The 17896-nt window shown below is 37.1% G+C and overlaps 1 protein-coding gene across 1 annotated transcript in view; it reads left to right on the top strand.

Moving 5' to 3' along the window:
* Window positions 1–17171, top strand: part of LOC144781710 (cytochrome P450 2F3-like) — a 741839-nt gene extending 724668 nt beyond the window's left edge. Inside the window, exon 10 of the mRNA XM_078660685.1 lies at window positions 16737–17171. Within this exon, the coding sequence (XP_078516811.1) occupies window positions 16737–16918 (182 nt within the window). The 3' untranslated portion in view covers window positions 16919–17171. The remainder of the gene's footprint in view (window positions 1–16736) is intronic.
* Window positions 17172–17896: the final 725 nt, after the last annotated feature.

Below are 17896 nucleotides of genomic sequence, written 5' to 3'. Positions count from 1 at the left end.
TTTCTTCTTCAGTTCTAAATATACAATCATGGACATTGTCCTTTCCATCATTTGAAGGGAGAGGCAATAATGTAGCTGGGTTCAAAGTAGCACATCTTTTAATTTTAAAATCCTTGCGGTCTCCACCACCGTCTTTAATGTGGTAACAGCATATGCAGCTGTTGCAGTGTCATCTGGTAACTTAAAACAAGAGCCTTCTACATACAACTCCCCCTGGGGTTCTAGTAAAGGGGTGTCAGTGAGATCTACATGTTTGTTTGTTTTCTTCTTCAGTTCTAAATATACAATCATGGACATTGTCCTTTCCATCATTTGAAGGGAGAGGCAATAATGTAGCTGGGTTCAAAGTAGCACATCTTTTAATTGTGATATGGGGTGCAAACAATGTTAACTCATACCCTGTCAATCGAGCACTCGTAAGGTGCTGGGTCTTAGTTCTATTCAAGAGAATATCCACAGCATGTGGTACCATGACTGTGAGATCTGTATTCAGTACTATTCCTTCCGATTGCCGGATGGCCACCGCTACTGCAGCAGTGGCCCTCAGGCAACTCGGGAGGGCTCGTGCGACAATATCCAGGACTGATGGAAAGAATGCACAGGGTCTTTGCTTACCGCCTAAACCCTGCATTAACACTGAAAGTGAGCAACAGTCCACCTCGTGCACATAAAGTGAAAAAGGCTTCCGGTAATCTGGCGTACCCAAGACAGGAGCAGAACAAAGAGCAGACTTTAAAGATTCGAAGACTTCTTGACATTCATCCGTCCAGAGTAGGGGTTCATGCACATCTTTGGTTGTCAGATACAACAAGGGTTTAGAGAGGAGTGAATAGTTAGGAATCCACTGGCGACAGTAAGAGGTTATGCCAAGAAAAGCACGAACATCACATTGAGTACGAGGTACAGACATGTAAGTTATCACAGATATTCGTTCTGGAGTCAATCATCTCCCCGCTTTCGACAGTAAGTGGCCAAGGTAGGTCACTTCCTGTCGACAATATTGGAATTTAGAAAGGGACACTTTATTACCCTTGTCAGCCAAATGTTTCAAAAATTTAACCGTGGCCTCCTTACAGCCTTCCTCTGTATCGGAGGCCACCAAGATGTCATCCACATACTGGATGATCGTATTCCCCGTAGGCAGAATCAATTCATCAAGGACTGCTTTCAAGGCTTGACTGTAAATACTAGGACTTTCTGTATAGCCTTGGGGTGCACGTGTAAATCTAAAGCTTCGGCCAGCTAATGAGAATCTGAAGACATGTCTGCTATCAGAGTGGATCGGAATGCTAAAGAAAGCATTTTTTAGATCGATTACTGAAAAATATTGAGCCGTAGGGGGAATCATTGTCAGAATTGCAGTGATATCGGGTACCACTGGGTACTGTGGGACCACAATTTTGTTGACCTCTTGGAGGTCAATCACAAAACGATATATATTTTTATAATCCGGGGCACCATCAATTGGGGTTTTCTTCAAAATCGGTAAGATCGGGCTGTTACAAACATTAGCAGCTTTCTCCTCTACTACTCCTCTCTGAATGAGGTCACGGATAATGTGCAACAAGGCCTGTTCACCTTCTGGTGAAATTTTATACTGAGGAATGCGGGGCAGCTGTGCATTAGGTTTCAAAGTTATTGACACAGGGGCTATTCATAACAGGCCTACATCGGTATCTCCTGTAGCCCACAGTGTCTTAGGAATCGTAGAAAATTCAGGGGGAAGGCTTTCGTTTTTTGTAAAATACTGAGCTGCATTCAGAGGTGGTGTTGGCATTGTTAGATAGACACCATCAGGGGAACAATAAATCCGTGCGTTAAACTTTTTCAAAATGTCTAGACCCAAAACATTCTCTCCACAATTTGAAGTTAAAAGAAAAGGTGCATGCATTGAAATGGGGCCTATAGTAAAAGGCAAAGGTTTAGAAATGGGGCTTACCACCGGTATTCCAGAGAATCCCACTGATACGTTATTTTGGCCAGACAGAGCAGCACCTGGGACCAGTGTATGAGCAACTGAGCTATTCATTGCCCCAGTATCCACTAGGAATTTTCCCGATGTTTCCAACAGTTCCCCTTGTACATAAGGTCCCTCCTGGTCAACTGGTACTGTAAAGTGGCCCCCGCTCTGTCCTTGGCGGATCACTGACATAACCTCGACAGACCGAATATCGACTGGACAAAATATCGATGACTAATTATCGACAACAAAATTATCGATTGACTATACTTAAACAACAAACCTCAAAAATATCGAAACCACAATATCGACTACTAAAAACAACGACTACAACAATATCGACTAACAACATTATCGATTTCTAAAACATCGATTATTACATATTTATATGAAAAACAGTCAAAATATCGAATAAAAAAATATAGATAGCAAATTGATCGATTTTTAAAAATATAGCCATTAATACATCCTAGAATAAATGACTTTATTATTTATAAATTGAGTCATACTAATCATAATTATTCAGATATTGTTTATATAAATAGATAAAATATATTATATATTTTCCTAACATTTACAACACACAATAAATACAAACATACATTTTATAATACATAAACAATGTTTCGAATCACTAAACATTTCTTAAAGCAAATTATATATATTCCTCCACTTTACAAATAGCAAGATAACATTACCTATACTAAATAAGGCCTTACACATTAAATAAACGTTAATTGGCGTCACCCATATAAGGAAAGCAATTAGCATAACAGATAAACAAATTCAAATCCACAAATAAAAACAGACTATCAATTTAAACAACCAATCCTATTTCTGAAACAATTAAACTAATACTATATAAACGAGATCACAGCAAACTAAAAATGCAGGATACATCTCCTAACTAAAGGAAGACGAAACTCTGCAGGATTTCTGAAAGAAAACTGATTGACTTCAACATAAAGAGAGCTACACATATCTAAAGTAAGTACTACTACATTATTAGTCAGCGAAAATGTAACTCTCAAACCTCACACCTATGTTTAAAAGCCAAATACCTAAAATATATGTATTTTTATTTACTACTCATCCTACAGACAAAAAGAAAATACAGAAGACCTACACAACACCTGGACATCAAAAGTTACATATAAATAAGTAAGTATATATTTGAAATGTAAATTCGACATTTAATAGATAGGTAACTAAATAGAAAGTAGCTAAAAACGTCTATCAAAATATCATAAATAGTAATAAAATATTTGTACACATTTTCTCAACTTCCACAGGTACAAAAAGATATACACAGAAAATAACAGTTTGAAGAACATCAACACCTGAAAATAACTACTTGAAATCATCAAAAGATTTACAGGTAAATTAAAAATGTATTAAACTGTATAATTTGATTAGAACACTATTTTTTCAAAAAATGTAATGACATTCTCTTTTAATTACCTCCTAGCACTACAATACAATCATGACTGAAGGAGCTAAATTCCTTTATTCACAAAAAGGGAAAATGCTTCTTTGTTACATGGGATATGTCTACACTCAAGAGAAACAAAAAGATTTGAAAGTGTTTTGGAAGTGTACGAAATATTATGCCAACAAATGTTATGGTAGAGCTATAACTCAGGAAACTACTGTTACTTATACTAAAGAACATAATCACCCACCCAATGTAACAGAAATAGAGATTAGACAAATGCTAGATTCCCTTAAAGAAGCTAGTACTAGAACTGATCAACCAACAACTGCTATTCTGAAACACCATTTAAGTGTACTTCCCCAACATGCTTCTAGCCAATTACCATCTATCGAATCCCTTAAAAGAACTGTAGCTAGACAAAAAAGAGCAACATGCACTACTCCTCCCACACCAAAAACTTTAGAAGAAGTCCAAATTCCCCCTGAACTCTCTGTAACTCACAATAAAGAAAATGTTATACTCTATGACAACAAATCTAAAGATAAAAGAATTATACTGTTTGCCACAGCAAACAACATGACTAAACTTACCCAATGCCAAACTTGGATGATGGACGGTACTTTTTCTGTATGCCCCAAACCTTTTTATCCATTATACACCATCCATGGTCATTTCCAAAATGCAAATATTCCATTCCTTTATGCCCTTCTACCAAACAAACAGCAAGCTACCTATCAAGAAATACTAACTGAAGTCATTCAACATACTAACAACTATTTTCCACAAAAAATTATCATTGACTTTGAAAAAGCAATGATAAACAGCATCCTTAAAACATACCCACACACAGCAATACAAGGTTGCTATTACCACTTTAATCAATGTATCTGGCGACATCTACAAAAATCAACCTTGAGTATCCAATACGCCACTGATAGCACATTTGCTTATCAAATCAAAAAACTCATCGCCCTAGGCTATGTTCCACTAACAGATGTAACTGAGCACTATAACTTATTAATAGACAGCCCCTACTATAAAAGAAACGAAGATAAACTAAGCCCTATGCTTGACTACTTCGAAGACACATGGGTAGGAAGGCTACACAGATCTGGCCATAGAAGACAACCCAAATACCAAATAGCTTGGTGGAATGTCTACCTTAGCACACTAAATAAGGAAGCAAAAACAAACAATGCAGTTGAAGGATGGCACAATGCCTTCCAAGCAACTACAGGCCGAGGAACGCCTACCCTTCACAAATTAATACAATCCTTACAAAAAGAACAGAGTTACCAGGAGCTCCGAATGGAGCAATCAGTAACTTTGATCGGACCTAAACTCACCAAAGAAACTAAAAAAATGTATAACACACTCCAAAGTCAAGTTACCCTCTATCCAACTAGCAAAGGACTAGAATATCTATCAATGATAGCAAAAACAATTCTTTAAAACATTACATAACTATACACGTTAAATTAAGCATTTTTTTCCTAAAATCCTTGATTATAACATGTAACAATTTGCAATTAAATTATCAAATACATAATATTAACATATATAAAATGTATTTAGATAATGTATTTACAAAATGTTACATACAACGTAAGTAAAGCAAAATTTAAAACAGTTTCCCCACCCATTAAATGTTCAGAAAATACTTACATTTCTGTTGCAGCTTCAAACGTAATCCAATTCCAAGCAATCCATACGACACCATTGCAAAAACCCATACAATCCATGGAAGCCCAAAAAAAAATGCAAAAATACAAGCAAATCCATAGCGACTCCTTTCCACTTTAATAGACACGAGATACGATAGAAAACCCGAAAAACAGTAATGTAGGAAAAAAAACGCTCCAGGAAAACTTGAAATCCCAAAAATTTGTGTGCAAAAATAAGAGTATATAATACTCGTCACACAACTCTGATCAAAAAAGAAGGAACTCCTCAAAAACAGCGAAACGCGACGATAACCTAGAAAAAAAAATACATACCCACACAAAAACACCCATACATATATAAATACACATATTTGTACACCAAACATATTATCTTAGTAACATTTAAACATATTACCTCACCTCACACACCTACAACAAAAACGCGGTAACAATCAAATATTGTACACTCTACCTAACACCGAACACACAATCTTCTCTTAATAACTCTATCTACATAAACCTAAACACAACACACATACACAAACAATAACTTCATTAACTTGTAAAAAACAATTAAAACAAACTTACCCTCTCTAACGCGAAGCAGCATCCAACCGCGATCTGTTGAAGCACCAAATAAGCCTAAGTAACATTACGCGGTTAAAAAGTAGTCCCTGTATACAGCAAAATCCTCTTTAATTTCTATATTCCAACACTTAAAAAAATACACAGAGTATTATATTAAGTGTAAATAATTATTTAAATTGTATAAAATTATTTCATAAATATTCATTACTTTGAAATAATTATTCAACTGTTATGTGATACTTTAAATAATATTTGATGATTTATAAATACATTTAGAAAATAATGTATATGTAAAACAAAATTGCATATATAACTTTGTTACAAATAAATTGTTATTATTAATTGGAAATATTAGTTTAAACATTATGTATGTATATAAAAAAAATGTTTTGTGTTTATCTATGTATAAATTAATATTATAAATATGTTCAATATTCATAATAATTTAAAAAAAATAACATGACTTGGTAAAAAACAAAAATGTTACTGTTACAAAAGAAATGTACATATTTTTCTATGACAATATATTCAATGTCTATGTGAATACATTTTTTGTTATTAAATAAAAAGTACATATTACCAATTTGTTTCTTTAACTATTTAAATTACAATATATGTAAAAAAACATAAAATTATGTTAATATCATTTATGTGTTAAAAACATATATATGTACTTCATATATTTTTTGGGATAATAAAAACTGTGTATTAAAAAATTTCAATAGAAATAAAAAATTAATCTCTACTTACAATTTTTTTTTATATGTTAATAAACTGTTTTTCATTTATTGCATTTAACCCTGTGTATGTTTCCTTCTTTATTATTGTATATAAATATTAATTCCATATGAAATATTCTATATAAAAATGCCTTATAAATTTTAATATTTGTAAAAATGTATTAATATTTTAAGTACTACAATAACAATAATTATAATGAGAAAATAAAATTTCTATGTAATGTAAAAACTTTATTATATTATCCTACCAATAATAAGTATTTATTTAAAAATTGTTTTCTTATTTCCACTGCACCAATTATAAACTCACAAAACCATACTACACATTAAAACCATACAAATTACAATTCCCATTTCACCAATTGTAAAGTCATGGAAGGTGCTGGACACTGAACCCATACTAATTACTATTCCCACTCCAGTGGGTGCAAGAGTAGGGAAAGTAAATACTTTAAATTAATTAAAAAATAATATCTATATAATATTTTTAATAAATGATTAACTATTTAATTTAACATATTAATTAATATTTTAAAATTACTAATTAACTATCATTATTTATCTTACTTACCTATTAATAATAATTTACAACTAATTACCAATAATTTATTAGATAATTAAAAAATTATTTTTCATTTTTTTTCTATTTAATACAATTAAATAAAAGATGTATTAACTTTTAACACATACTTTTACAACGCGTACCTTTACAACGAAACTTTATCAAAGCAAATACCATTACACCACATTAATTTACAACAAATATTTTTACAAAGCAAATACCTACAACGCATAACATTACAACATAACTATTTATAATTATATAATATTGTGTTTAATGTATATTAATAGAAATATTTTTTATTAAATGTATTAAAAATTAACTAATTTAATGAAAATTTTAATTTACCTTATTTGTACCCTGTACCCCTCTAACCTAAAACTCCAAACTGACCCTGAACCCTAAAAACACCCCTTTACCCACAAACTGAAAACTGACCCAGAACCCAAAAAATACCCCTTTAGCCACAAACTCAAAACTGACCCTGAACCCTAAAAATACCCCTTTAGCGACAAACTGAAAACTGACCCAGACCCCTAAAAATACCCCTTTACCCACAAACTGAAAACTGACCCTGACCCCTAAAAATACCCCTTTACCCAAAAACTGAAAACTGACCCTAACCCCTAAAAATACCCCTTTATCCACAAACTGAAAACTGAACCTGAAACCAAAAAATAGCCCTTTACCCAAATACTGAAAACTGACCCTGAACCCTAAAAATACCCCTTTAGCCACAAACGCAAAACTGACCCTGAACCCTAAAAATACCCCTTTAGCGACAAACTGAAAACTGACCCAGACCCCTAAAAATACCCCTTTACCCACAAACTGAAAACTGACCCTGACCCCTAAAAATACCCCTTTACCCAAAAACTGAAAACTGACCCTAACCCCTAAAAATACCCCTTTATCCACAAACTGAAAACTGACCCTGAAACCAAAAAATAGCCCTTTACCCAAATACTGAAAACTGACCCTGAACCCTAAAAATACCCCTTTACCCACAAACTGAAAACTGACCCTGACCCCTAAAAATACCCCTTTACCCACAAACAGAAAACTGACCCTGAAACCAAAAATACCCCTTTACCCAAAAACTGAAAACTGACCCTGAACCCAAAAAATACCCCTTTTTCCACAAACTGAAAACTGACCCTGAAACCAAAAAATACCCCTTTACCCAAGTACTGAAAACTGACCCTGAACCCTAAAAATACCCCTTTACCCACAAACTGAAAACTGACCCTGACCCCTAAAAATACCCCTTTACCCACAAACAGAAAACTGACCCTGAAACCTAAAAATACCCCTTTACCCAAAAACTGAAAACTGACCCTGAACCCTAAAAATACCCCTTTACCCACAAACTGAAAACTGACCCTGAACCCTAAAAATACCCCTTTACCAAAACACTGAAAACTGACCCTGCACACAAAATATACCCCTTAATCCCCAAACTGAAAACTGACCCTGAACACTAAAATGACCCCTTTACCCAAATACTGAAAACTGACCAAGAACACTAAAAATACCCCTTTACCCAACAATCCAAAGCTATAACATTTTTTATATATTTATATACTTACCAACACTTACGTTGTAATGGTATACAATGTAAAAATACCTGCCTAGTTAAAACATTTAGGGCTAGATGTAGGTAATTCTATTTTACCACTTCTAAAATACCGAATTTTACCGATTCAGTATTTAAGAAGTGGTAAAATAGAAGGGGGCACATGTAGGTATTTCAGAATCGGTAAATACCGAATCTGTAATTTACCGATTCGGTAAATACAGAATCGGTATCCCCCATTGATTCCTATGGGCTTTGAAGCCCATAGGAATCAATGGTGAATACCGAATCGGTATTTACCGATTCGGTAATTACTGATTCCTGCAAGGGTGCAGGGGGTGTCACTTTGACACCCTCTAGCACCCCAAATACAGGCATGTGTGCCATGTGGCACACATACATGCCCTAAGGGCATGTCTGTCTGTCACATGGCATAGGTGTGCATGCACACATGTGCATGCACACCTGGATTCGGTATTTTACCACCCAATTGGATTGGGTGGTAAAATACCGAATCTGAAAGGCCTGCGGCACTCAAAGATGTGCTACCTACATGTGCTTTTACAGAATCAGTATTTTTACCAAGTCTGTATTTACCGATTCGGTAATTTTACGGAATCTGTAAATACAGATTCGGTAAAATACCGATTCTGTAAAGCATGCTCCTACATTAGAAAACCCTAATACCGGTCGGAAACGGCCGAAATCGGCCGTTTCCGACCGGTATTAGGGCTCCTACATCGGGCCCTTAATGTAAATACATGCCTTGCTATGGTTTTAGCGTTGTAAAAGTTTCATTGTAAAGGTAGTGCATTTTAAACGTTGTGTGCTAAACGTTTTATACATTATTTAAATATTAATATTTCCTTATTTATTATTATATTACTTCCCAATCTATTCCCCTCTGAAAAAACAACCCACTCCAGAAAAGGAAAAATTTAATGTAACATAATTAAGAATTAAACAATTAGATTACATTATTTAGCAAATATATTTTAAATAATGAACATTCATTTTTTTAATGAGCAATTAATTAAATATTACTACCAATTAATAAAATTACATATTTAATTGATTATCATTTAATTACTTACCACCCTATTTCCCTATAAACTCACAACCCCCTACATAACATAAATTACTTTAAATAACATAAATAGCAATTACTCTATTACATTATATTATTTACCAATTATAATTTATATAATTAAAATACATTATTTAATTAACAATTATTATAATATTACGACCAATTAAAATTGTTTACTTTTGTAAATAATAATAATAACATTACTTACCACCCGATTCCCCTATAAACCCACAACTCGCGACAAGACATTAATTTAATAATATTATTTAATTAGCTATTATTCAATTAAATTAATTACCAATTAAATTTATTAAAAGTAAAATATATGATTTACTGAACAATTATTTAATTTTAAATACCAATTAATACATTTACATATTTAATTATTTACAATTAAATTACTTCCCACCCTATTCCCCTATAAACCCACAACCCACTACATGACATAAAACATTAAATTTTACTTTATGAACAATTATTCAATTTAATTAAATAAATTACCAATTAAATTATATATAATTAACATATTTTATTTAATTAACAATTATTTAATTATTAATACCAATTAATTAATTAACATATTTAATTAATTATAATTAAATTACTTCCCACCCTATTCCCCTATAAACCCACAACCCGCTACATGACATAAATTATTTAAATGAGCATAATTATCAAATAATCTATTAAATTAAAATATTTACCAATTAAATATTATATATTAAATTAAATTGTAATTTAACAATTAATTAAATATTCATACCAATTAATATATTTACATATTTAATTAATTATATTTAAAATACTTCCCACCCTATTCCCCTAAAAACCCACTACCCGCTCCTAGAAATTATTATAGTAATTTAATAATTTTTTTAAATTATTAATTATTTTTTAAATTAATTCTATATAAATAAATAAATAAATAAAATATATTTTAACAATAAATGTATTTACTAAACATTATAACAGTGTACATTTAACTATTAGATATTATTTATATCCATATTAAGAGTCGATATCATGACAGTCGATATCATGACAGTCGATAACACAACTTTCGATATTTTTAAACTACTAAACAAATCGATATTTTTTACTAACGATATTACTTACTCGATATTTTATCTATCGATATTTTTTTACATACATAACAATCGATAAAAATTACATAGATATTACTTACCTCGATATTAATGCCATCTCGATATCCTGTAGTCAATATTATGTCCATTCGAAATAAAAAACTCGATATTAAGACTGTACACCGTCCTTGGCTGTCTCATGCATAATCCTGTCCGTCATACCCATCATCCCTGTAAGTCTCATTGTAGTACTGTCTGTTTTGGGGATCATCAAAATAATTCTTCCGTGAACCTTCATGTTGCATTTCCTCTTGTCGCATGCTATTTCGGTCCACGTTTCCTCTGCCCCTTCCTCGCCCTCTACTAGGACCATTCCGTGTCATTAACAGAGGGCAGTCTGCCCTCCAATGCCCTTCCTGTTTGCAATATGAACATTGGTTTATACCAATGTTCGGGGGACCTCCTCTACCTCTCCCCGTTGTTGCACCCCGCTGAAATGAGCCACGTACTCCTCGCCCTGCATTCTGTCCTCTATTAACTTGCTGCAACAGAACTTTAGTCTTCAAATCCTTAGTCTTCTTTTCTGATTTTTCTTTACTTTCATTTTCTCGATGTTCATAATATTGAGCCATACTAAGAAGTACTGACGGGGCAGCCGTAGTCCATGTGCTCTCGGCTGCTTGGAGACGGGACTTAACCTCATGGAGCAAGTTTGTAGCAACCCTATTCACAAACAACCGTATCCCACCTTCTGTAGATAGGTCCTGCCCACTAAAGTCAATAAAGACTTTCTTAAATCTGGTAAAGAAATCTGACACGCTCTCATCCTTCTTCTGCTTACAGGCTGTTAACTTGTCCCAATCAACTTTTCTAGGAGGGAGGAGAGTTTTCATATAAGTGATAATTTTGTCTGGTACTACCAGTACTTCGTCTCTAGGTTTCTCTCCAGGCTTTCATTCCTTGTCCCCAGCTTTTAATTGGTCCCATGTCCCTCCCGATTCAGGAACATGGTCTGTGTCATGTATTTGTCTCCAGATATCTACCGGAATCAGGAGGCCAAAAAATAACTCAATATCAGGTATTGTCATAATAGCAGAATTGGCGGCCTCAGCCAATTCCTTATAGTAGGCAGTGGGATTCTTACGGGGGTCGGGAAGCTGAGCTTTTAGAGTGAGGACCTTGCTTCGTTTCCAAGGGGTATAAACCCATTGTTCCTGAAGCCTCGCATCCACGCGAGCCCTAGTTACTATGTTATTAGCATCTTTTAACTCGGGCATTTCGGGATAAAAGAGTGGATGTACTTCTCTCATGGGGTGCTGTGCTCCCCATTCAGCACATTTTCGATGCATCCGTTCACGATAATGTACAAGAGTAGCTACATTCTGAAATACTTCATCAGCTTGTAGTTGAAATTTAAAAGCTCGGTCTCTTATATCGCACAGTATTTGAGGAGGCAACCCTTCTTCAAAACACTGCTCCCATAATGCTATTAATCTGATCGCCATATTTACTAAAGCCAGTTGCTGTGCAACTGGTTCAAAATCTTTCATAGTGCTCCAAATGTCCTCCAAGGTATAAATGGTGTTCCGCATCCACTGGGATGCTTGAATCACTATGGCCTTTCTTTCTTCCGTGCCCAACAATGACCTAGTATAGACTTGTTGATCACTCAAGTCAGGTCTAGGGCGCTTGGGCATAGTATCTAGGCAAGCCGTAAATTGGGGATTTATGGCAGTCTGAATCGGAGGGGAAAGAAATACTGGATGCAAGGGGAGGGAACAGCTGCGTCCGGCTGTAGGGATATCAAGGGTGAGGTAGTTGGTCGGAGAGTGGGAGGGGGGAGTAACGCACTCCGTACTGACCCATCAGCAGGGGCCGTGGCAACCGTTCCCCCGGTGTTCCAACGGCCGATGCTGCTCCAAGTTGGTCTGCTCGTACCAAAGGCATGGCTGGGTATAAGCCCTGTGGGGCATAAGGAGGAGGTGGTCGGGCTTCTAATAAGTCCTCTATTTGATCTCCCGTATCGGGTCGGGCCACATAACTTTTGTCCGTTTCTAAACGGAACTGCCTATCCATTTGTACAATGTTCTCTTCCACCTTCCCTTTATCATAGTCTATAGCCTTCTGGGTGACTGTCTGTCCTGATTTAAGCTTTGCCAATTTCTCTTCTCTGATCCGTCGGCGTTTTGCCTCCTTAAACCATAGGTTCAAGGAATCAAACATCAACTGGCGGCTTTTCTTCATGAACAGTTTGTTTTGGATGTAATTAATCTTTTTCTCGTCAAATGATCCCGTTAGAGGCCATTGCAAATCGGAATTGTCTTTGGTATACTTATGCCAAAGCGTATTAAACAAAATTGGCTGCAGACCATGTTTTACATCCATATCAAAACTGGGGCTGCCTTCGGGAGGGGCAGGCTGTCTTTCTTCAAGCCGTGTACCTCGCCGACAGCAGCACCCAAAATATATTTTACTAAAACAGGGCATTATGAAAATAATTACACAATTCTACTTCCACAGAAATCCTTCACAGTCAGACGCATCCTTCTCATCATTCACACTCTCGTTCTTTCCTATTTTCTCACCATTAAGTGCTGTAAAGTGTCGCAAGGCAATTACTTATTCTTTGCAAATGACGTCTTCTAAAACAAACAGAGCCCGTCGACTCCTGTTCGGGAAATCAACTCAAACGAATTCCGGACCAACAAAATTCTACCACAAAAAGAAACAGTCACCAGACTGTTCTGAGAGCACCTGATAGGCGAACCACGAACCCTCTTACATGCCATCCCATGGTCCTGTTCTGGTTGGGCCAGACACCTGGGCACGGAGCTCAGAACCCTAGCTTACCCAGTTGCTCCCAGGGCTTTCCCGAAGAGGATTCAGCCGAGCGAGTAACTTCGTACCCCGCTAAGGCACCAGGTGTGATCTCAAATTTTCACAAAACAAGTCCGTGAGGTATCTGCCCGCACAGCCACTTCGCCGTAACGTCAGACCCCCAGATTCCCATGTGGTCCGGCTTCCCCGGCCACCAACCAAAAGCAGTTAACCGCTATCAAAGAAACACTTCTTCCAAGTGTCCTTCCTCTAGTACAATCAAAATTCACTCACCTGGTGCACTCAGGTCGATTGCGAATTCTCCACTGCTGACTCTGACAGACCGGCACAGTCTGTCTTTATCTCGGGTTAAGCCCGTAGGACTCCGGCGTAGGGTCTTCAGCAGCTGGGAGGGATACTGGGCTCGCGAGTAGAATTACTTGTTTTCGTACCACAAACGGGTGTCTCAAATCAGGATCCTCTTTCTGTCCACCCACTCGGCCAGAACTCCTCCTTGTCCCTCTACTCCTCTTTACAGGAGGGGACGACCCTATCGCGGAGGCCCGGCGGAGTCGCCAACTGAAGGAATCAAAATATTATACAAATGGACTATACTTACCAATAGCCCATATACTTAGGGCCCGATGTAGGTTGGTCGGTAACGGCCGAAAATCGGTATTTTCGGCCGTTACCGACCGGTATTTACAAAATGGTATGTAGGGCCACATATTTTACAGATTCTGTAAATTTACCGATCGGTAAATTTACCGAATCTGTAAAATACCGATTCGGTATTTTTACCAAATCGATACTTTTGATATGTAGGTGGGACTCTTCTGAGTCCCACAACCCTTACCGAATCTGTATTTTACCATCAAATATATTTGATGGTAAAATACCGATTCTGGTGTGCATGCACATGTGTGCATGCACACCTGTGCCATATGACAGGCAGACCTGCCCTTAGGGCAGGTATGCCTGCCACATGGCACCCGAGCCTCTTTTGGGGGTGCCAGAGGGTGTCAAAGTGACACCCCCTGCACCCTTGTGGAATTTGGTATTTACCGATTCGGTAAATACCGAATCAGTAATGCCCATTCATTCCTATGGGCTTTGCAGCCCATAGGAATGACTGGGCATTACCGGTCGGTATTTACCGAATCGGTAAATACAGATTTTTACCGATTCGGTGAACGGAACATCTGGATGTTCCTACATATCCACCCCTTAGATTTACCGATTTTTAATTACCGAATCGGTAAAATTCAGTAATTAAAAATCGGTAAATCTATTTTACTTACATCTGGGCCTTAATTCTTAAGTAATTATTCAGTCGGCAATGGAGAAGGTTCAATCGTTTATTCTGCAAATACAAACCCTGACAGGGGAGCCTCAGTCTACACAACCCTCAGAGGTGCGCAGAGGAGACTGACTACATGCAAGAGATACAAAGCATACATACATTTCACACATAGCACGATGATGACACCATAGAAGGAAAGATACAGCTTGTCAGTGAGCCAGCAGGAAGACCCATATAAGGCACAATTGATTGCTAGTAGCTAGGCCCAAGTTATTCCGGGGGCAGGTCAGTAAAGTGCCTCCCTTTCTATCTGTAGCTCGAGGAGTGCAAGAACGGGATCCGCTAGAATGTGCGCATCCCACAAGAGGGGCAGGTGTGACCTTGGGTTTCCCTGAGCTACAAACTAGCAAGTCTAACAGACAACTAAGCCTCCATTGTGGTTTCGTACAGACAGCCTAATCACGTGATTTCAGGGAAACGATGCATGGAACAAAGAAACGAAGCGTAGGGGCCTAGTCACACCAATAGGTTAAAGCGGACAGAAAGTGAATCATTCATTACTATAATAATAATGTGAATAATGCAATGCTAATGTGTGGTTATAAGGTTATATTGTATATATTAGGCCAATAACATGTATTTATCGAAATTATATCCCATCACAGCCCCAATGGAATAGCTACCCTCACAACGCATACAAATACATTGCATGCCATTACAACACGGTCATTACAACGACCGCGTTGTTAGAAAGCCTACCATTACATCGCAAGTCAGTACTATGAGTTGCTGTAGGGGGCGCGCTGGACTTAAATAGTATTATTTACTATTCCTACTCCTGTTTGTGCAACAGCAGGGAAGGTGTTGGATTCTAAATCCAGCACCAGTGAGCCCCCTACAGCAAGTTGTAGTAATGACTTGCGATGTAATGGTATGAGTAGTAATAACCGAGTTGTAATGGTACCGCTTTGTGTAGACAGCATTGTGAACGCTGTTTCCCATCCCAATGATATCCTAAGTGAGAAATAGGCCCTACAGTACTGAAAAACGAATTTTAAAGTATTTCACTACCAGAACATGTAAAACTCAGAAGTACATGTTCTACTTTTTAAATAAGCTGCACCCTGCTTATGGGCTGTCCAGGGACTACCTTAGGGGTAACTTATGTGTATTGAAAAGGAAGGTTTGGGCCTGGGAAGAGGGTTAACTTGCCAGGGCGACATGACAGTTTAAAACTGCAAACACAGGCTCTGAATGGGCAGGCGTGAGACGTGTTTAAAGGGCTACTTAAGTGGGTGGCACAATCAGTGCTCAGGACCACTAGTAGCATTTAATTTACAGGCCCTGTGCACATGTAGTTCATTATACCAGGGACATATAAGTAAATTAAACATGCCGATTGTAGCTAAGCTAATGTTACCATGTTTTAACTATAGGACACATGAACTTTAGCACTGTTTGGCAGTGGTAAAGTGCCCAGAGTCCTAAAACCCAAAAAAGCTAATTCAGCAAAAAGGGCTGGACGATGGCAAATGGTTTGGGGTGATCCTGTAAAAAGGTCCATTTCCAACAGATGTCCTAGAATGCTCTAGTCACGTTGCAATTGGCCCCAAACACTGGTGGACTTGATAGCAGAGCTGAAAAACAATCCCTACCTGAAAGTCTACCATTTTTCAAGCTCTAAGTAGGGTGGTTATGCACCAGAGTAGCCCGTTTATCCACCACATTTGAAGGATAAATTCATTAAAGCTGTCATCTAACCTGGCTCTTACCAGTGTTCAACCATAGAATTTGTGCTTTATGCAAACACTTCTACATAACTCTCTTTAAAAACTAGGCCTGTGCCTGAATTGCTTAATATGTGAAAGTTTGAGCAGCTTTCAGTTGTCAATGTGTTAATTTTCTCTATCTTCTAGGAAAACGGTTTTGCCTCGGAGCAGGCCTGGCTTCGATGGAGCTATTCATCTATTTGACCACCATCCTGCAGAACTTCAAGTTGAAGCCTACCTGCAGTCCTGAAGAAGTTAATGCATGCCCAAAAGGAATATTTCTGTCGAATGTACCCTGCCCATTCAAATTCTCTTTGATTCCACGCTAATTCCAAGACTGCTGTGTCAAATCTACACTACATTTTGCTTTAAGATGACATTGTCATATTAATCAATTTTAAGGGGTCAAGCCCCTGAATAAAATACATTTGACCCCAAGATGAAGCATCTCCCAGTTGTCAAACCTTTTCCCTGAGCTTTTACATAATTTCTATTGTTTGGATTAATGATGTACTGAAACAGGCGGGTATATTACCCAGCATAAAAGCCATTGTATTAATAAAGAGGTACTGACAAATCTAATTGGTTGATCTGTGTTGTGATGCATGCATGCCAGTATATACAACTATAAGCACACAATCACACCATGGTTAGAGATATACATGAAAGCCCATCAACATGTATATATGCAAACTCAGTCAACATGCAAGCAATCTTTCAGAGACTATACCTTTAGGCTAAATGATAGTTTAGGTTTCTATTCTTTAATCCTACACAGACCCAATCTTCTCCTTTATTTGATGTACATAGCATTACTCCTACCTTTGAAACATATAGACACAAACGTAAAACCACATGACAATTTCACACACCACGAGATCATGAAGGGTCAACCGAACAACCGTATATGAACCTGGTAAGTAAATATCTATCTTGAGCTGGTTCTATATAGGGATTAGTTCAACTCAACTACTCATACACGGTAGTGGAATCAGCACGGCCAGACTGGGAACTTAAAACAGCCCTGGCAAAAATTCTCACTTCAGCCCCTATTTGCAGACGGTGCTAATGTGTGCTAGAACCAGAGCAACTTTTTAATGTTACCACTGGAATTGCGTAACGTGCACCAACACTCCTGGAGACTGAAACCAGCCTCAAAGTGGTCTTCTGGGGCTCCAGCCTCTCAAGGGATTGCCTGCTTTTGCGGGTGGATAGGTGTAAATCCAGCCACGGAGTTAATTACACTTCTCTCCTTGAAAATAATTGGGATGAAGTTGGGTCATGTACCCCATGACATGCCGAACAGT

Source organism: Lissotriton helveticus, chromosome 9, assembly GCF_964261635.1.
Source record: "Lissotriton helveticus chromosome 9, aLisHel1.1, whole genome shotgun sequence".
NCBI classification, from domain to species: Eukaryota; Metazoa; Chordata; class Amphibia; order Caudata; family Salamandridae; genus Lissotriton; species Lissotriton helveticus.
This window is presented reverse-complemented; position numbering and strand designations above follow the sequence as displayed.